This window comes from Alternaria triticimaculans (genome assembly GCF_023758025.1).
Source record: "Alternaria triticimaculans strain BMP 0046 chromosome Unknown scaffold_1, whole genome shotgun sequence".
In the NCBI taxonomy this organism is placed as follows: domain Eukaryota; kingdom Fungi; phylum Ascomycota; class Dothideomycetes; order Pleosporales; family Pleosporaceae; genus Alternaria; species Alternaria triticimaculans.
In genome coordinates, this window is record NW_026055958.1 from 890,184 (window position 1) to 910,331 (window position 20,148).

The following is a 20,148-nucleotide window of genomic DNA, read 5'->3' on the forward strand; positions in this document are numbered from 1 at the left end:
CTTGACTTGCGTGACTAAGCGGCTTCGCGATGCACCTGGGCATCGACCCAAGCCCAACATTGAATGTTTCGAGCCGAGATAATTCAATCAAAATGGTCCCAACTTCCTAAGTACAAACTGGCACCTTGCAGTTGAAGGAATTTGTTCGTCATAGGAAGTCCAAGAAAATTCTGCATGGGATCTAGGCCTGCATCGATGGAATACCGTCGAAGCACCGAAGCATTGTGTTCTACTAGTTCCATGAGTGTTCCATCAACACAGAAACGCATTAATGATCCAAAGATCATCATGTCTATATCCTGATATACAGGCCTTATCCAACTCTCCTACAATACATCCTCCTACCTGCTACCATACCATGCATGCATTAGCTAAACTGTGGAAAAAAAAAAGGCTGTAGCACCTCAACGGATGCTTAGTTGACCTTGTATTCACTTCCACCTCCACACCAGCACCGTCCCTCGCCTTCTCTCTCGACATGTATTACTACATCCATACCCCGGTCCTTCAGGAACTGGTATGAGCGCTCACGCACGTCTTCTGGGTCTGCCATGCGGTTGGCAATGATGTGAATCACGCCGAGAATGCGGCGTTGCTTTGATGCGTGGCTATGATCGTGGTCGTGGTCGTGATGATCATGCGAGTGTGAATGCGCATGTCCGTGATCATGGCCGTGATCATGAGAGTGTGCGTGGTCGTGAGAATGCGAGTGAGAGTGGCTGTGGTCGTGTGAATGGGAGTGATCATGTTCGTGATGATCGTGCGGATGGTCATCGTGTTTATGGCCGCCTCCACAATCATGATCCTCTTTTGCGTGTGCTTCCGCGTGCGCAGCACCTTCGTCTTCAAGCCAGAACTTTGGTACCGCGTATCCGACAACGCCTCTCAATGTGCCCAGTTCACCTAAGGTATTTCTGATGCTATACTCGAGGTCGTTGGGCATACTCAGCATGAGTCTTGCGCCACTCGATTTGACCAGCGGGATCGCTGACAAGAAGATTAGGATTGCAATGATGCAGGACGCTATCGGATCCCATCCTGACCAACCATAGTACTTTGTAAGAAGAGTAGATATGATGACGGCAACAGAGCCAAGCGCGTCGGCGAGAATATGCAGAAAGATTCCCTGCATATTTTCGTTGTCGTGGGAATGGCCATGTCCGTGGTCATGTCCCTCATGTCCGTGATCATGATCGTGTCCATGGCCGTGGTGGGCATGGCCAAAGGCTACTAGGCCCACGATATTAACGATGAAACCGAGGATGCTGACAATCAAAAGCTCATTGAGACGCTGGAGTTCGTGACCTTCCCAAAGGCGCTCAAAAGCGTCGAAGATGATCTCTAGACTGACCAGTCTGGTTCTGATTAGTATATACGCGGAGAAGTATACGTCATGATAACTTACAAAAGGAAGACGCCGTTTGCAAAGCCAGACAACGTATCGACCTTGCCATAGCCGTATGGGAAGCGGGCGTTGGGGCGCCACTTGCTCATCACTGCTGCTGCAAGTCCCACGGCGAGACCGGCGCAGTCGAAGAGCATGTGGATACTATCCGTGAGCAGCCCCAAGGATCCACTGACGAAGCCGTAGAAGAACTGAACCATCATGAAGGAAAGATTAAGTCTGTTAAAGTTAGTTAAGCCGATTTGGACTGCAGAATATGCTGAGTAGAAAGAAGTGGACATACACGCCAAAGTACGCAATGCGTCGCGAATCCCGCTCGATCAGCACGCTATGCACAATCGAGCCTGGAGTCGCGCGCGCGATGAGGAATGCCGAGATCCTAGAATGATTTCCATGGAGATGATGATCGTGATTATGGCCGTGGTCATGACCATGCGAATGCTTGTGTCCTGCATGTCCATGCTCGTGCGAATGGGGTACAGAAGAACGAGTGTCGACAGCGACCGCTGCGATTAGCATAGCGCAAACCCAAGGGAACGCGATGTTGAAATGACTAAGAGCTTGGTGTTCCAAGAAGCTCAGGGCGAAGATGAGAATGCCGCTCAATCTCAATCCAACCTGCTTTGAACTCCGTAATGATGCGGGAAGTGACAGGAAAACGAGCGCCGTAGTGGATGCAACCGATAAAGTTGAGAAGCCCAGGGTGTGATGCGACAAAGAGGGCGTGGCAGAAGAAACAAGTGAATACAAAATAGTTGTGACAGTGAGTACAAGACCTGAAGCAATGGTGAGTAGCTGATTCTCGGTACTGTTCACTAATAGTGAAGAGGGCTTGGGCAGCGATGCGCGAGATGGCTTTTGAGTCATGTATGAGTCCTGACTCTTTGATCCGGTCATCAATGACCAGCCTGCTGTGGGAAGAGGCGGAGGGACCAGGAGCAGCGATACTAGAAGGGCCAAATAGCCGACCAAGCTGCCTGTGACGTTGCCAGAGGTGAATATATCAGCCGACATGCTCATGAGAAGAGCCCCGCAGGTCACCTTCCTGGTCCTCAATGTTCGTCGAATATCGTCCCAAGGTGTGTGTTTCCCTGGTTTCTGGTCCAGGGCACCGATGCCTGCAGCGACTGCTACCAACATGGCCAAGGCTGTCTTCGCTCCTCCTATGTGTAGAGTTGCGTAGAACGGCAGTAGGACGCCGAGTATGTTGCTAGCCATGCGTTTCGGTGCATTGCTGATATTGAATGTGCCCTTCTCCTCCTTCCGCCTGTCGAGTGGCTGTAGACTGGAGTTGACTTTGGCTATTACACCGACTAGCAGCAGCGTGCCAGACGAGAGGGCGAGCGCATGTAGTAACGGGAAGCCACTTGTTGCGGTCGCGTATTCGAGTTCGGGTGATTTTTCTGCCACGGCTTCTGATAGACTCGACGGTAGCTCGGAAGGCGGTCTGACGCCGCTGGGGTATGCTAATGCGGCGAAAAGATATGGGAGAGGTATTAGGAGCGCGGTAAGGGCTTCGGGGAGTTCTAGCCATGATCTAGACGGTGTATTAGTTGTGGTTCTCTTGATCGTCGCAGGCGGTACTTACGAAGAAACAGGAGGAGGCGGCACATGCGCTGGAGACTCCTGTATGGGCGATACCGGTGAGAAGCCATACTTCTCAACAGCAGGTGTCTTCCTGGCCGGTGAGCGACCCAGATCCGATTCACCCCGCGCCCGCCCTTTCGGTCTCCCATTCGAGAACGGCTTCAGCGTGTAGGTGGAATCGTTGGAGCCCGACCTCTCATGCCCGTGCTCATGCTCATGCGCAGGGCTGTTGTACTCGGCATACGGCGAGCGCACAGCGCCGTGCAGATGCCCGTTGCCGTTCATATCAGAGCGCGTGTGTCGATGGCCGTGGTCTTTCGCGGGTGATGAACCATTCACGGTGCCATTCGCGTACGAGGAGGGATCCGGTGTGTATTGTGACGACGAGCGGCCATGGCTGTGTGTGTGCGAGGTGGGCGCGATAGGCAGCGCATACGTCGACGCCATTCGCAACGCCACGTTCGTCCGCCCGCTATGGGGTCGTCTTGACTCGGTGAAGGTAATTGGCCGAGTGGGGCTCGCGATGCGCGATGGAACGGTGCTCAATTGCCTTGAGATGGCGGTGTTGGAGGGAGAAAAAGCAACGTGGATCGCAGCCAGCAAGCGTGAGTGTGCTGCAATGAGGCTACGCAGCGCTTTGGCGTCTTGGTGTTTCGATAGCGGCGCGCGTTGCTGCACTATCAATAAGTTTCAGGGGTCTTACAGATTGACATGACTGTCATTGAGCGCCTTCCCCTTTCGGTCCTACCCCGGCTCAGATCTCCGCATCTCGTGGCTAGCCCTTGGCGTTGACGCACGCGGCGGCTGCCACGGTCGCCCGAGCCGCCTTGCAATTGGACAGCACTAACACAACACCAAAATGTTCGACGAATACATCTCGCCCGACAAGGACGGCAGCCTATTCTCTATCATACTAGGCGTCGTTGTGACGTTGTCGACGCTGTTCACTGCGCTGCTATTGACGTTGCCCAGTCAGTATGATCCCTACAAGGATAAGCCGCTTCGGTTTGTGGGCGAGGATGGAAAGGAGATCAAAATGAAGATGAAAGATGGGAAAGAGCCGATGCTATGGAAGCAGGGCCGCTCGGTACAAGTGGTGGTATTGGGGGACATCGGACGGTCGCCACGTATGCAATACCACGCTCTCAGCATCGCCAAACACGGTGGAAAAGTGTTCCTCATCGGCTACCAAGGTTAGTAGAACTCATCTTCAAGATGCAGCAAGCGGCTAAACCCACGAAGAGTCCGACATTATTCCTGAGATCGTATCAAATCCTCTGATCGAGATCATCCCACTCTCACCAGCGCCGAGCTTCCTGCGTTCAAGCAGCAAACTTCTCTTTCCAGTTCTCGCACCTCTCAAAGTCCTTTGGCAGATATGGTCGTTGTATCGCGCGCTTGGTTACCGTTCTAAGCCTACAAGATGGACGCTCGTGCAAAACCCACCTTCGATACCAACTCTCGCTGTAGCAAGCCTGGTATGCTTCTTGCGACGCACTGATCTAGTCATCGACTGGCATAACTTTGGGTACACCATTCTCGCTATGAAACTTGGCGACAGCCACCCTCTTGTGAAGATCTCTGAGAAGTACGAGAAGATCTTTGCAAAGGCTGCATCGCATCATTTCACGGTGACCAACGCGATGGCCCGCGTGCTCAAAAACGACTACGGCGTGACAGCAGAAGCACTGCACGATCGCCCAGCCTCTATCTTCCAGCCGATCGAACGACGAGATCGAGAGAAGTTTCTAGCACGACTACCAGAAACAGCCGAGTACGCCTCAGATCTTTCTGCAACTTCGAAGACGCCATGGAAGCTCATCGTCAGCGCCACGTCCTGGACTGCCGACGAGGACTTCTCACTTCTTCTTGACGCTCTCGTAGCTTATTCTGCAGAGTGTACATCTAAGACCTATCTGCCAAAGATTCTTGCCATTATTACTGGAAAAGGCCCTCAGAAGGAGTATTACCTTGCGAAGATCCGGGAGCTCAACCAGCAAAAGAAGCTATTGAATGTAGTTATTAAGACAGCATGGCTCACACATTCCGACTACGCCCTTCTCCTTGCATCCGCTGATCTGGGAGTCTCTCTACACACATCGTCTTCCGGTGTCGACCTGCCGATGAAAGTGGTCGACATGTTCGGTGCAGGCCTACCAGTCGTGGGTTGGGGAAAGTTCAAAGCCTGGCCTGAGCTTGTCAAGCAAGGTGTAAATGGACTTGGCTTCCAAAGCTCTGAAGAGCTCGCCTTACATCTGGCTACTTTCTTCGGCAATGATACAAGGCTGAGGGAGACATTGAAGGAGGGTGCTCTCAAGGAGAGCGAACATCGGTGGGACGAAGAGTGGGACGGGGTAGGCGGGAAGCTGTTCAAGCTCACATAACGGAGGTGCGCTCACGTGAGTGTAACAGATACATGATAGGACATGAATAAACTACATTGAACGCTGACAGACCGAAACCTTTCTAATACTTAAGCTCCAGTACTCCGCGCTTAAAAGTACATCCAGAAACGTAGGCCTCCAACAAAGCTGGTATAAACAAATTCAATCGAAAACCACACCAGAGTAGCCACCGTCCCCGGTCATGCATTCACGCGTCGCCCCGATGAATAGTGTATCAGCGCTTGGATCGTTAGGAAGCAGCACTGGGTGTTCTTCATCCTTACCATCATCGCATTGGCGAACCAGTTCCAGGCTTGGTGAAGAGCCGTCATCGCTTTCGGTTGATGCGGTGCCGCTTCTACCATCACTTTCCACTGAAGCGGTGGCGCAATCCACTTCCGCCTCATCTTCACCCGCGATACCCATTCCTCCCCGCCAAATCTCAGCCAGCTCCCTATCCTGTTCATTCAGATCTGTAGCATCAAGCTCCTCGGCCAAGGAACGCGGCGACGGCACCAAACTAAAACGAACGACTGAAGGTGTCAAAACTTCAGTCGAGTTTCCACCCCACCAAACAATCTCCTCTTGAAACTGGGTTACGACACCCTTGTATCGTGCACGAGGGCTTGGCAGCTGACACCAAGATTTCTCGAATTCCTTCCAAAGCGCAGCTTGCTTGATTCTTTCGCCAGTACCGGCCCACAGCCTAATTTCTCCCTCTCCACATGCGTGATGTGGTACTTTTCTCTCGTACTCGATGACGAGATTGTTCATCTCTTGATCGCACGCCAACATCGCTTGGAATAGGTACTCGTGTTCGAGATCTCCGTACATAACCTTGTGGTACTGGTATTGTCGCTGTATGTCTTCGTGCAGGGTTGTGGTTAGATCTTCGATCATCTTGAAATGTTGTAGCGTGCGGGTGTGCAGTGGCTGAGGAGGGTGTGGGTGTATCTCTCCCATTTTGTTTCGATGGTTGGTGAGATTGGATGGTTGGGAAGGTGGTATATGGTGACAAAGTGTGTGTTGACGAGCGTGGCCACAACTGAGCTCTCTTCGTATTCAGTTCTAGAGACTCAGTATTTTGGAATTGGTGTGTTGGTGGGAATTTTGGTGAAGCAAGAGAAGACCTCGAAACTTTTGTATGTCAAGAAATTGCAAGAATATTCAACTTCGCTACCAAGTTGAAGCGACCGTGTAACCATGCATACGTTTTAAACTTTTGTTCCCCTTTTGACCAATGTGCCTTCAGCTGAAAGAGACCAGAACCAGGATTTGATGGTCCAGAGAGGTTCCTATGGTACAGATGCACATTGGGCCAATGGAGTTGACGTTGTTGGTAAGGAGGCCTATCCGACTCCTAGTATACCAGAGTCGCCCATGACCAACCTGTGTTTCTTCGCGTGTGCGCTCTATTCTAGCGATCGTACCATGAGAATACCGGCCAATCATCCCAATGTTCATGCTAATACTTTTCTACCCTTCGCACCTGCCGCGTGAACCAGACTACAGCCTCAACTTTTCTCTCAGCCTTACTTGTCCAGCACATGGATGTGGCTACGTAAGACTTGTATGTCTGTCTCAAACTAAGTAGGCCTGCCCCACTCGAAGGCAATAGCCATCGCAAAGTTCAGTAGCACGGCCATGGACCTTGTTGCTGCAGACGTTCAATCGAACACAGGACAGAGCCAGGTTCATTACCGGTATGTCTAAGCACTTTGCGCGGACAAAAGAGAAACAGAGATTTAGTAGAAGTCGGGAGAAGCGGTGAAGTGCATAAAGACGATGTGGATGAACGTTATCGTGGTGTTTCGTTGGTCTGCAGGGTCGGCCCTTCCTCTCCCGGCGTGTCCGCGCCACCCTAGACCCTGTTTTATCCCCTATCGCTATATTTGGGCGTGCGTACTCGCCAGCACACGCGCAATCAGCCAAAACGTCACTTCACGTTTCTTTCTTCGACTCTCAATCCCATTCAACAAACTTCTATCCCCTCTTTCAGTGTCTATTGCGCGTTGATCAAACGATCCTTTCTGTTCGAAATCTTGATTTACACACCGCGACTCTTGTGCGACTCTCCCGAATAATTGATCTCGGGTTTTCAACAACTTACGCGACATGCTACTTCGATAACCCGAAACCGATACGATCTACAGTCGCCCCATCTGGAACTGTTTGCTGCAACTACGACTGAACAATGATGGATCGGATCGAAGAAAGATGGAAGGCTTTCGAGGAGGATCATCCTAAGATACGCACGCTTGTTGAATCAGTGAAGCCATACATTCCGCCGGTCAACTTCATTACGCTTCACTATGCCTACTTCATCAGTGTTACTCTGTTGGGTACACTCATCTTCTGGGGCGCGTCAAACCCATCCAAAAGCATTGGGTGGTGGGACAGCATGTTTATGTGCATGAGTGCAATGACGGCGGCTGGACTCAATTCCGTGAACGTTAGTCAGCTCACCACTTTCCAGCAAGTGGAATTGGCCGTTTTGATGATGATGGGAAGCCAGGTGCTGGTTAGCTACTTCACCGTTGCTTTCAGGAAACACATCTTCGAGAAGAGGTTCGAGGATATTGTGGAGGCAGAGAAAGAGAGGCGGAATGCGCGGAAGGGCGAGGTTGGAGCTGTAGTGGGAATGACAGGAGCTATGTTTGGGCTGCCGATTATGGGGTCCTTTGGAGAGAACAAGAAGGGAAGTAAGCCGAAAGCAGAATCCAAGCTGGCCACGCCGCTGGAAACATGCGTCGAGGATATGCCACCCAGTACGCCAATCCAGGAAAACCAAGCGCAAACCGGGTTATCACCCATATCACCGGGTGCAAGAGAAAGAAGCTTGGCCCAGCATGTCGGTTTTCTGGATCCCATACGAGAACGAGTCTCCCATGAAAGACCCATGTCAGCAACGACAACAGGACATTCAATCTACAACGTGCAGAGTCACCAGAGCTTGTCGAAACGTCGCCGCTCACTAGCCGAAGAATCTGGAGTAGGCGATAGCTTCAACGTGAAGACCTTCGTCAACGAGCAAAAGCGCAACATTGGCCGCAACGGGCAGTTCTTCAACCTATCGTCAGATCAGCGAGAGTACCTGGGTGGTGTTGAGTACCGCGCGCTGAAGTTCCTCTGCATGTTCGTACCAGCCTACTTCATACTCTGGCAGTTCTTCGGCGGAATCGCACTAGGGGCCTACATGTCCGTCTACGAAAGAGAAGCGTGCGCTGTGAATGCGCAGAATCCTTGGTGGGCTGGCATCTTTCTCGCTATTTCTGCGTACAGTAACGCCGGCTTTACGCTACTGGACGCAGGCTTTATACCCTTCCAGTCGTCATACTACGTCCTCGTCATCGTAACGATACTGTCGCTCGCCGGACCAGCAGCCTTTCCTGTTTTTGTACGCTTCCTCATCTGGAGCATGTCCACACTTCTCGATCTCTTCTCCAAAGACAAAGAGTATGGCGTATGGAAAGAAGGCTTCGATTTCATCCTCAAGTTCCCACGACGTGTGTATACCAGTATGTTCCCTGCGCGAGACACCTGGCTGTTCATCGCAACCTTCGGCTCTTTTGTGACAGTAGACTGGATCTTGATTCTGATTCTCAGTATTGGGAACCCGACGCTGGAAGTCATACCACTTGGGCAGCGTATCTTCATCTCACTCTTCGAAGGCTTCTCGATTCCAACTGGAGGCTACGCTATCGTCTCGCCCTCGGGAATGTACTTTGACGTACAGGTTCTGTGGCTCGTTGTCTTCTACACCGCGGCGTATCCTCACATCATCACTATGCGCAAGACCAATGTGTACGAAGAACGCTCATTGGGCATATACGAGGGCGATGAGGCTGAGCCGGAACAGCTCCACTCGGCGTCCAGCTCACTCTTCGATGTCGACGCCGCGATGCCTTCTCTGACCACCGCTGTATCACAGACCGAGAAGACGTCTCTTGCGCCCATCAAATCTCTCGGTAAAGTCGGCCGCCGCGGCACTGCATTTGTAGGCCGTCAACTTCAGCACCGCATGACAGCCTTCCAGGGTGTCGGTGTCGCCAACGTGCCCGCAGCCCCTGCACCCTTAAAGCGAGCAGTAACTATGGACTTTAATCGAATGTCGATTCATTCCCTCAACTCGCACCCGCCAACTCGACCTCCTTCCCTCATTAGTCAACAAGTTCGGGGCCAACTGTCACACGATGTATGGTGGATAGCCTTTGCGCTTTTCCTCATCGCGGTCATCGAAACACATCACTCTATCGAAGACCCGCGTACATACAGCGTCTTCACCATGTTATTCGAGATTGTGAGCGGATACACAACTATTGGAATCAGTATCGGGTTGCCGGATCAATCGTATAGTTTCAGTGGTGGCATGTACACGGGAAGCAAGATTGTCATGATCTTGGTTATGTTGAGGGGTAGGCACAGGGGTTTGCCTGTTGCACTTGATCGCGCTGTCAGATTGCCAGGGAAGAAGCTGGCGGAGATGGAGGAAGAGGACGCGGAGATCAGAAGCATGTTTTCTCAGTGAGCGAATGCGATTTAGCGATTAGCGATTTCTTTGAGCCTGGTCAATAGATTAACAAAAGCGATGGATGCAACTCAGGAGTCAGTCACATAGGCTGGACAGAATTCAGAGATATTAAATTTCATTGAAGTCGTTAAACCAATCAACTACCCAGATAGCAACAACATCCACCTGATAAATTACCTCCACACCACCCATGATCCCTACTACCAAGCTTTGCAACGACCATATCTACAAGCCAAGTCCAAGAGCCGCGAGCAGACCACCGAGTCCCAAAGCCGCAGAAGCCATGTTGGCGGGCGCAGCATTGCCCGGGCCATCGCCGGAACCAGCAGCACCCGTACCCGAAGGACTGTTACCAGTGCCAGAACCACCAGAACCGGAAGCACCCGTCGCTGAAGCGGTGTTAGACGGCATACCAGAAGGACGCGAAGCAGTCCCCGACATGCTTGTCATGGGACCGGGACCGCTGGAAGAAGCGTTCGAAGCGTTCGGAGCGGCAGACGTACCGGAAGCAGAAGCCGGGGGTGCTGTAGAAGCGGCGGATGGGTTGTAGGATGTTGTGGTGAAGGCGCATTCACGGACGATGTCGTTTACGTCTGTGTAAGTGTTAGTATGGGGGTTGAGAAGGGGGTTGTAGGTAGGGAGAGGAAATCAAGGCGTACCATTGTCCATCTCTCCGCCGTTCTGCATGATGCATGCTGCGCAGAGGGGGACTGCGGTGTTTGCGTTTTGGCCGTTGCAGATGCACTGGCGCTCGGCCATGTCGTCGTCTACAAGGTGAAGTTAGTATCTGAATGCTCACTGGCTTGGACTGAGTCCATCTTTCAAGGGAACTTACTGGTGCTGGTGTCACAGTCGCGTGTCAGTCTGGTGACGGAATCGCAAACGCTGCGGCACTGCATGGGGACATCGTCCTGGTCAACGTCCTGAGCAAGGCCGATGGCCGAGAGGGCAAAGACAACAGCGAGCTTCTGGAAATGCATTGTTGTGGTAGGTGTTGGTAGCAGTAATCTCAAGCGAGAGTCGTAGAGTGTTGTGTAGTTGTTGAGTAGTGAAGACTGTGGATTGTGTTGGTGATGGCCTTCATCGTGGGAAGTATGGGGGAGCTATATACCAGCGGAAACTGCTCGCGTGCCTACTTTCCCTTCTCAGACGGCCTTGCATGCGCATCCAATCAAACGCTGCTGTTCCTAGCACAGGCGCAGGGCTGACATCACAACGGGGGGATTACGTCTGACAGCAGACTCCGCCCTGTGCCCCATCCAACATCGGCCCGTTGTCGGTTATCAAGGGTGGAGGTTTGCCATGGGGTATATGGGGATCAAGGCCTTGTCGAGACGTCCAAGCATGGAGTTAGATGGTGTGCCAAGCCTCCGTTGCTTCCTAGATGCTTGGCGGGTGAGGTTATTGGGCTGCTTGTCCAGGACGATCGTCTTGTGTCGCACGCAGCACTGCCTGCCGCGACGCGACAGCTCTGCGAACAGCACACACGCCTACGCGTAGCCAAGTCTTCAAGAGAAAGTTACAAGAAACGTCTAAAAAAAGCAGGATACACCACAGGTCTTGGGAAATAAGTGGTTCTTGGCCACCATCAACTTGAGAATGCGGAGAACTTGTGGGCTGCGATTAAGTGATCAATGCAATCCTATTGCATGAGGTCACATTGATGTGGATCGAGTCAGGCCTCTGTTCGACTAAGGAATTCCTCCCCGCTTCACCTGCCCGTCAAAGCGTTGGGATCCTGATCAGATCAGGCTTTTACCAAGCTCTTCGGATGTTCCTGCCAAGTGTGAGCCAAGTGAATAATGCACATGTCCCATGCTCGCACCGCCATCGATTACGTGGTGGGCAGTCGCACGTCGTGTGAGGCTGTAAAGGCGGTATGACCTGGTTTCTATTTTTTGTTGGAAACTTGCAGAAGTGTCGCATGGGAATACAGTGGCCAAGGAATAGCGAGAAGAATGTATGTTATTACCGAAATGAAATAATCTAGATGGTATCTTGATGCGCCGCTATGCTACATGCTATATGAATTGGACAGAAGTGTCAAACTTCATTTCAGACGGTAGTACAACGCTAAACTCCCATGACAGTTGCCTCGAAGGGAATACTCAGACAAAGTCCTGATGTCACCTCATACAAGGGAAAAACTGAACAGGTCTGCAGACTACATTAACATGAGTACATGCAAAGTGAGTGTGTTAACATCGATGTAGACCCCAGGATGTTCACTTTTTCCCTAGGTTGACGTGATGTTGTGAGCCGGTGCGACACGCTATGCTGCAGAGCTTTGCAGAAAGCTACGGGCGGTTGATCAACACCGGCGGTGGGTATGAGTCGTGGCTGTGCGCATGGGAGTCATGCTGACCTATGAAGAACCTCGTTTCTTATGAGTTGCACCTAACGCTCAAAGTCTACACTGAAAACGTACACTCTGCTGTGTTCGACATCGACACATCATCGAACACAGCAAGGTGTACATCTCCAAGGTGTGAGGGTACAACTCATACAAACGAGCTTCTTCGTATGCGAGAGCGTTTGGTGAACACCTGTGTAGGAGACGGAAGCCGAATCGCGGGATTATCCGGAAAGCTCGGGGCGTCACGAAGCGATATCGGGTGCTTTGCCGCTGGGCGTAATGGGCCGCGACCCTGACACGAAGCCCCGTGATCCTTTTCTAGGCGCTGACTGGACAGGTATGCGCATGGCATCCTCTGGCTTAAGTTCTCCAGTAAGCCACTGACCCATGTGCGTTTGCCATCTCCTGAGATCCTCGGCTTTCGTTGCTTCTCTTAGCCTTCTATGCCGCACCAGTCTCTCCGCAACCTGTTGAAGAACAATCTTAGGAGGCCGATATTCAGTCAGGCCTCCTGGACTGGCGATATTGTCTCTCTCAAGATATGCCATTGTCGCTTCCTCCATGATTGAAAGTGTCTTGCCACCAGGAACTTCTTTCCTTTCGTTTGTTTGGGGGTTCGTCCATGGTCCCTTCACCCAGTTGTCGAGTGGTAGGCCTTCAAGCCCTTTGTCGACATTCAGGCGCTTGTACCATCGATGCTCTCCTTTGGCTATTGTTCGCATCATTTTATGACGGTCTTCGCCCTCGGTGTATTTGATCAAGACATTCTTGAAGACAGCCAACTTCTCGCTCCACTTCTGCAGCGCCTTTACTTTGCCCAAGGGACCAGGCCAAACTGCTGCGAATCCGTCGTTCGAGGTATCTGGTCGTCCTGTTCCGATAGAAAGCAACAGTCCTGGCTCTGTGTCGTCGCCCTTCAGCGAGGCGTGTTCACTATAGGCAGCGTAGGAGGGGTTGTTCTCGCGAATTCCTCCATCTTTGAAGCTCATTCGCTTTTTGTTCTTGCCGCTGCCAATATCGGCCGTGAGCATCTCGAAGTAGAAAGGAGCTGCTGAAGTGGCCCGCGTTACCTGCCATATCTTCAACTTGTCGGCACCGGCGTTGTAAGACGTGACCCAAGGTGGTGCGATATCGGGGTCGTATTGATGGTTATATGAGCGGAGGAGGTATGCTTCGTCGATTTGGCCGGAGTGGGTGGCTGTGAGGCAGATTGATTGACATATCCGCTCTGTTGGCTTGCCTCTGAATGAAGGCGCACCACCACTTGACCACGTAGTCGAGCTCTGCAAGGAGCCTACCCCTGACTCATTCAATGGCACTCTTGCTGGTGTATCCTCTTCCTCCAGAACCCATGGATGCCAGTCGTCTCCTGTGCATTTATTGTGCTCCTTACAGTACTGCTTCACAATATCTCGCACGGCCTTCTCCAACGGCTCATGGTGGTATTTGGTAGCAAGTGGCAGCACGCTCCTTTTATGCCCAAAAAGCTCATGTCCTACTCTACGGTATAGTTCGAGACACTGTGGTACGCTCATTCGTAACCTAGCCAGCATAACGGATATGAGGCCGCCCGTGCTGGTTCCGTACATGTAGTCGAAATAATGACATGGCAGTAGCTCGTTCTCGTCGAATTCGATTCGTTCGCTGCCTTCTACGGGGCCTTCGTCTGCTTGTATTCGGCGTTCGGCTTCGGCGATTTCGTGCATGAGGCGTTGGATGATTAGGAGGCTCGAGTAGCCGCGAATGCCACCCCCGTCTATCGATCATGTTAGTATCTGCTCGGAGTCCCAACAAATGCCATAAATGCATCCAGATTCGACTATACATATTCAAGCACTCGTAGCGTTGCGCGCGTTCGTCGCGCTACCACCCTATTCAAGGAAAACGCCGAGCACCCTGGAGCCTACGTTGACGTTGGGTCGCCTACTTTGCAAGTTTGTATGCTGATGTAGGCTCCAGGGTGTTCAACTTTTTCCTTGTATGAGGTGCCCTCGCGAAAAGACCCCTCAGGCTCGAGCGAAGGTGCTACGCCTGCTGGACCCTTCCCCACATACAGTAGCGAACCAACTTGACGTACCTAGCGTGAGTATCAAATCCTCCCAGCAATTCTCCTTGGTAACGTTCATCTTCCAGGTTTCTCCAGTCTTGTCCTGCTGGGTCGCACTGGTACCCGTCGTCCTTATACTCAGCGGCCTCGAGGCCGGCTCGGGGGGTTGCAACATGACGGCGCGCTTGCTGTGTTCAGAACAGGTCTGCAGACTACATCAAGCTAAAAACTTGCAAAGTAGGTGACCCAGCGTCAACGTAGACTCCAGGGTATTCGGTTGTTTCCTAGGTGGGCGTGCGATCGCGGTTTGGGACCTAAGGTATGGAGCCTTGCACAAATCGCGCACTGATGATCAGGGCGTGGACGTAAGGATGTAACGCAGACGGATCGACGCAGGATAGAGTGGATATAAGACTGCGGAGAGCCTCATGACAGCTCTCCAGGGCTGGCGCGTTCCTGCAAAGGGCGCGACGGTCTGCTGCAGGCTGGTGGATGGGTGGGTCCCGAGGTCGCGGGAGTGGCTGACTCTGGCCTAGCGAAGGGACTCTGCGAATATGACCAATTAGGGGATCGGATTCGCGACAGAGCCACTGCTAAGCCTTTGGGGTCCAATAAAGCGCTGGGGCTTGTTTCTGATGGCGTTGTAACCCTTGAGGTTTGTTATGACGGAGTGATCAGGGGAATGATAAGTTTGTGTGACGGTAAATAGAGCGATGAGATCCGCCGGTCCTCCCGCAATCCTACCCAGAGTTTGGGATCGCGACAACTAGAGTGTGACTTTGCTGGTATCCGAACAGTTTGTTATGCAGGCATGCAGTTTCGCGTTGTTGCCTACGCCGAGCTGAAATCTAGGGCGGTGTACGAGTAGGCGGAAAGGCATTGCTCCAAGCTGCAGTCCTCCTCGAGCAAACCAGAGCCTCCAGGGGTATGAAACGGAATCCAGAATGATGCTACCTTGTGATACTGGTGATGGGCGAACGACTCTGTCGGACGGTGTAGTAAGAGCGAAGAACGTCCGAAAGAGTCACCTGAATGGCGTTCTGGGGTCACAGTGTCGCAGGTGATGTGCATATTGTATGCTTGCTAGTTCACGCAAGTTCGCCGTTGAGAAGTCCAAAGGCGATGTGTCATATGTAGAGCAGTAGAATGAGTCAAATGGTCGATTTGGACTTGAGTAGGTATTGGTTGGGGATACCTGGTCTCGGCATACTGGAAGGGTTCGTTTTTTGGTTCGTAGCAGGCTCTGCCGTTGGCCGACCGAGTTTCTCCTCACGAGACAACGGTTTTCGTGTCATGTTGTGCGAGACGAAAGAAACGCCACATGACCGAGGAGTTAGAACGCCCGTACTTTGCTTGTGTATAGCTCTTGCCTCAGAAACGATTCACTGCTTCGCACCAGGCCAATCACGGCAGTCCACAGCACAGCCGCATCGTGAACCAATCAGCGAGTGATTCGGCCGAGCCCGACATCATCTTAGCACAGCCACGGGGCGCGGCAGGTCCGTGTGCTACGCCCGCCCAACGCTCTCTTGCGACCCAGGCCATCACCCCACCGGCTCTTGCTCTGTATTTCCACTCACACGACTGACCACTGCCCTCGCCTATACAAGCACCTTCCACCAGTTTGTAGGACCGCAAACATTTCTCAAGCGAGACAAGCACCCACCCAACCTTCACCGTCCTCCACCATCACCGCCCACGGCAGCCCTATCCTCGCCTATAGAGACGTCTCAGCCTCACCCTATCCGGAACCGAACCGAAGGAATGTTACAGGAAAGCATGACGTTCAAGTCGGAGTCGACGTCTGGCACCACGTCCAGTAAGGCGAGTAGCCTGTTCGACCTGGACCAGAACTGCGTCAAGTCTATCCTCGTGTACAAATATCGCTCAGGCGCAAAGGGCCTAGAGGTCAAGACTGAGCGTGATCTCTGCACGGAACTCGACCAAGGTACGTTCTCTGTAATCTGTTGGTGTGACTTCAACTAAAGGCAGCGTCCAGATCCGTCATTACCCTTCATACGCGTCACAAAGAAGCCTATACCTCGCGGCAACAGTCGGCTTGACATCCTCAACGAAGACCTACTCGCCCCCTCGGAACGCGAAAAGTACGCAGAGAAGCCTACGCTCAAGGCTTCCGTCGCAAATGTGGGACTGCCCACGCTCGCCAAGTGGAAACACATGATATTGGGCAGCTACGACGATCTCTATATCGTCTCGCGCTCGCATACCTTGTCGCCTGAGGCGAGCAAAAACAACAGTCCAGAGTCCAGTCAGCACGTCAACTCGTTTCCTAGAGAAGCGGTGCACAGTGACGAGGCCTAAGTGCGCCGCAGGACTGAGCTGGATGCCGTTGGAACAGGCGGTGGGGCGATAGATGTCTTGCATCTCTTGCGTCGACAGTGACGCTCAGCCTTCACACGAATGCACGCTCGCTACACGACTATACGTTTTCTCCCTATCATTACGCGATACCCAACGAGCTCGGCGCTGAACGGAGTTACATTGTTTTGGTTTCCTTTGGTCCTTTGTTTTCTGTCGTTGTAGAATAGCAACGAGTGTGTTGCACATCTCCGAGTTGGAGGTGTGTAGCTCTTAATAAGACAACCATGATCTTTAGCTGCTATCTTAATGTACATGGAACTGAACAGTGAAGTTTCAAGCCACCCCTATGTAATGAGTGCTTTTCAGCGCCGAGGAATGAACCGCTGCAAGGGTAGGTTGTCGAGAAACCAACGTCATCACACGTTTGATTCGCTTCTGGCGCATATGCCTGTCAAAGTTCGCAGGAGCGACCTGACCCAACAGGGAAGCGGCGTAAAGCTTTTCTCTCCGTGTTGCAGCGAAGGAACACACTGGCTGCATTGTTTGTATACACGTGGGTGGCATCGGACCTTCTAAATGGCTGGGCGCAACGGCAGACCCATCTACGGCTCGTCCAGACGGCACTAGCACACGAAGGCCCACCAGGCCTGCACATGCAAGCGGGGAGCTTCACTCTTGGGCCCGGTCTCAGCGCGCTGGGGCCCTGCATCGACTTCTGAAGCTTCCGCCGCGAGCCCATATTGCTATCACTCCCATTCAATCGCGCAGTTGAACGCCTTTGAGTCTGCAATTGCCCGCAGCTCGCCCAGCATGAGGTTCGTAATCCCAGCAATGCACCCGCGCATGCGCCCCCCAATCGTCGCACGGCGGGTGATGTCAACGGAAACTAATGCGCGTATCCAGGTTCGGTCAGCAACTCAAGCAGTCGCTCAACAAGGAGTGGATCTTCTACTACATCGACTACGAGGGCCTTAAGAATTCTCTACGCGTCCACCACATCTGGGATGAGAAGTCGGAGCAGAGCTTCGTCGAGCAGCTCGAGAAGGAGCTCGACAAGGTCTACACGTTCCAGCGCGTCAAGGCCGAGGAGATAATCCGTCGCATAGCAGCGTCCGAGAAGGAGGTCAACGATGCCGTCGCGCGCGCCCAGCAGGACCCCCAGAACGCCGCCAACTACGAGGACGACTTCGATCTGCTTGAGGAGGACCTGAGCGACATCATCGCCGACGTCCACGACCTCGCCAAATTCACGCAGCTCAACTACACGGGCTTCCAGAAGATCATCAAGAAGCACGACGTACGTATTGCACAGCTGCCGTTGAACCAGAGCTAATTGATAGTAGAAAAACACCAGCTGGTTCCTCAAGCCCGTCTTCGCCGCCCGTCTGAAGCGCAAGCCCTTCTTCCAGGACAACTACGACTCCTACGTAGTCAAGCTCTCGAGGCTCTATGATATCGTTCGCACGCGAGGAAACCCGGTCAAGGGTGATGCATCCGCCGGAGGAAAGCAACAGAACTTTGTGCGCCAGACGACCAAGTACTGGGTGCACCCGGATAACATCCTGGAGCTGAAGCTCATCGTCCTCAAGCACTTGCCTGTGCTCGTTTTCAACCCCAACAAAGAGTTCAACGAGGAAGACTCGGCCATCACATCCATCTACTTCGACAACACCGAGACATGGGAGCTATACCAGGGCCGTCTGAAGAAGACCGAGGGTGCTGAGGCTATACGTCTGCGTTGGTATGGAGGCATGTCGAGCGACACTATCTTCATTGAGCGTAAGACGCATCGCGAGGACTGGACTGGCGAAGAGTCTGTCAAGGCGCGTTTCAAGCTTAAGGAGAAGAACGTCAACGCATACCTCCGCGGTGAGCTCAGGCCCGAGCAGATCTTCGAGAAGGAGCGCAGGGAGCAGAAGAGGCCTGAGAAGGATATCGCTTCTGACGAGCAGCTGGCCCGAGAGATCCAGTACCGCGTACTTACCCGCAAGCTCGAGCCCGTTACACGCTCCTTCTACCACCGCACCGCTTTCCAACTTCCTGGCGATGCTCGCGTTCGTATCTCCCTCGACACGGAGCTTACCATGACCCGCGAGGACAACCTAGACGGCAAGAGGCGTGCTGGCGACAACTGGCGTCGCATGGACATTGGTGTAGACTGGCCATTCAAGCAGTTGCCTAAGGAGGACAAGGAGCTCTTCCCTTATGCTGTGCTCGAGGTCAAGCTTCAGACACAAGCTGGAGGAGAGCCACCGCAGTGGATTCGGGACCTCACGTCTTCCCATCTTGTCGAAGCTGTGCCCAAGTTCTCCAAATACATCCACGGCACAGCCACGCTGAATCCCAAGCGCATCAACTTGATCCCATACTGGTACCCGCAGATGGACGTCGACATTCGCAAGCCTGTTAGTCACAAGTTTGGCATCGAGCGCCCCGGAGCGAGCAACGACATCAGCACAAGCGGTAACCTCGATGACGATGACAGCGAAGACGAGGATGCCGTCATGGGCCTTCCTGCTGCCAACGGCAACGAGGACGATGATCGACTAAGGCGGCTGCGCGAGGCGAGGGATGTCATGGAGCAGAACGAGATGGAAAGAACCCGCGACTACGGCACTCTTACGAATGGCAACGATCCCAATGCGCTTGACATCGAAGAACGTGTCGCCGCAGGACGCACTCGCGACGAGGATTACCCCATCTACGATTCTGACAGCGACGACGAAGACGAGGAGTACGAGGCAGCCAAGAAACAGGGAGGTCTCCGCTATGCGCGGAAATGGGTAGAACGTACTGCGACCAACGTGGGCTCAACATTGCTTTCGACAGTCGCCACCGTTATCCCCAAGCCAACTCCCACCGACGTTGGTGAGGGAGGCTTCTCCCTTGGTGTACCCTCATGGAAGCAAAAGGGAGAGGTCAAGAGGTTCAAGGCACCCAAGGGCAAGCGTAAGTTCCTCCAATCATCTCACACTACCAAAACGTACTAACATGATATCAGGCATTCACGTCCCCGTCCGCGTCGAACCTAAAGTCCAACTAGCCACCGAGCGCACTTTCCTCTCCTGGCTCGAATTCTCCATCCTCATCGGCTCCATTGCCGCTACATTGCTCAACTTCGGTGACCCCCTTGCCTTTGCGGCTGCCTGGGCGTTTACCATCATTGCTTGTATTGCGCTGTGCTACAGTGCAGGCTTGTACCTGTGGAGAGTGAACAAGATCAAGGAAAGGAGAGCGGTTACGTACCACGATCGCTGGGGACCTACGCTGCTCTGCTTCGGATTGTTCTGCGCTGTAGCCGTCAGTTTCGGATACAGGTTCGGAAAGGGTGGTGTTGATGGTGGGTTGAAGGGTGATATCAAGGGTTGAGGATGTTGTGGTATCGCAATAAATACATAGCTCATGGGGTTCGACGTTTTGAAGTTGTCACGACGACGGATGGACGGTTCGAAGGTGATGGGAAAGATGGTAGTGATGCATTATTGGCGTTACGTGTACATAAAAGTGTACATAATA

At 52.8% G+C, this 20,148-nt stretch overlaps 7 protein-coding genes across 7 annotated transcripts; 4 read left to right on the forward strand and 3 right to left on the reverse strand.

The window, feature by feature from the left end:
• Nucleotides 1-415: 415 nt before the first annotated feature.
• J4E78_000327 (uncharacterized protein) lies at nucleotides 416-3,439 on the reverse strand (the record flags this gene model as incomplete). The annotated part of the gene is made up of 4 exons (XM_049360992.1): nucleotides 416-1,355; nucleotides 1,406-1,624; nucleotides 1,689-2,942; nucleotides 2,994-3,439. The coding sequence occupies 4 exons, from the start codon at nucleotides 3,437-3,439 to the stop codon at nucleotides 416-418; spliced, it is 2,859 nt and encodes a 952-aa protein (XP_049226275.1).
• Nucleotides 3,440-3,851: 412 nt separating this feature from the next.
• Nucleotides 3,852-5,376, forward strand: J4E78_000328 (uncharacterized protein; the record flags this gene model as incomplete). Its single annotated transcript, XM_049360993.1, has 2 exons — nucleotides 3,852-4,185; nucleotides 4,235-5,376. 2 exons carry the CDS (start codon nucleotides 3,852-3,854, stop codon nucleotides 5,374-5,376), a joined length of 1,476 nt encoding a protein of 491 aa, XP_049226276.1.
• A 2,194-nt stretch (nucleotides 5,377-7,570) lies between these two features.
• Nucleotides 7,571-9,904, forward strand: J4E78_000329 (uncharacterized protein; the record flags this gene model as incomplete). The annotated part of the gene is made up of 1 exon (XM_049360994.1): nucleotides 7,571-9,904. One exon carries the CDS (start codon nucleotides 7,571-7,573, stop codon nucleotides 9,902-9,904), a length of 2,334 nt encoding a protein of 777 aa, XP_049226277.1.
• Nucleotides 9,905-10,132: 228 nt separating this feature from the next.
• Nucleotides 10,133-10,887, reverse strand: J4E78_000330 (uncharacterized protein; the record flags this gene model as incomplete). Its single annotated transcript, XM_049360995.1, has 4 exons — nucleotides 10,133-10,296; nucleotides 10,411-10,500; nucleotides 10,567-10,674; nucleotides 10,743-10,887. 4 exons carry the CDS (start codon nucleotides 10,885-10,887, stop codon nucleotides 10,133-10,135), a joined length of 507 nt encoding a protein of 168 aa, XP_049226278.1.
• A 1,618-nt stretch (nucleotides 10,888-12,505) lies between these two features.
• On the reverse strand, nucleotides 12,506-14,485 carry J4E78_000331 (uncharacterized protein; the record flags this gene model as incomplete). The annotated part of the gene is made up of 2 exons (XM_049360996.1): nucleotides 12,506-14,019; nucleotides 14,341-14,485. 2 exons carry the CDS (start codon nucleotides 14,483-14,485, stop codon nucleotides 12,506-12,508), a joined length of 1,659 nt encoding a protein of 552 aa, XP_049226279.1.
• Nucleotides 14,486-16,074: 1,589 nt separating this feature from the next.
• On the forward strand, nucleotides 16,075-16,632 carry J4E78_000332 (uncharacterized protein; the record flags this gene model as incomplete). The annotated part of the gene is made up of 2 exons (XM_049360997.1): nucleotides 16,075-16,258; nucleotides 16,310-16,632. The coding sequence occupies 2 exons, from the start codon at nucleotides 16,075-16,077 to the stop codon at nucleotides 16,630-16,632; spliced, it is 507 nt and encodes a 168-aa protein (XP_049226280.1).
• Nucleotides 16,633-17,442: 810 nt separating this feature from the next.
• Nucleotides 17,443-20,001, forward strand: J4E78_000333 (uncharacterized protein; the record flags this gene model as incomplete). The annotated part of the gene is made up of 4 exons (XM_049360998.1): nucleotides 17,443-17,447; nucleotides 17,536-17,929; nucleotides 17,976-19,581; nucleotides 19,634-20,001. The coding sequence occupies 4 exons, from the start codon at nucleotides 17,443-17,445 to the stop codon at nucleotides 19,999-20,001; spliced, it is 2,373 nt and encodes a 790-aa protein (XP_049226281.1).
• Nucleotides 20,002-20,148: the final 147 nt, after the last annotated feature.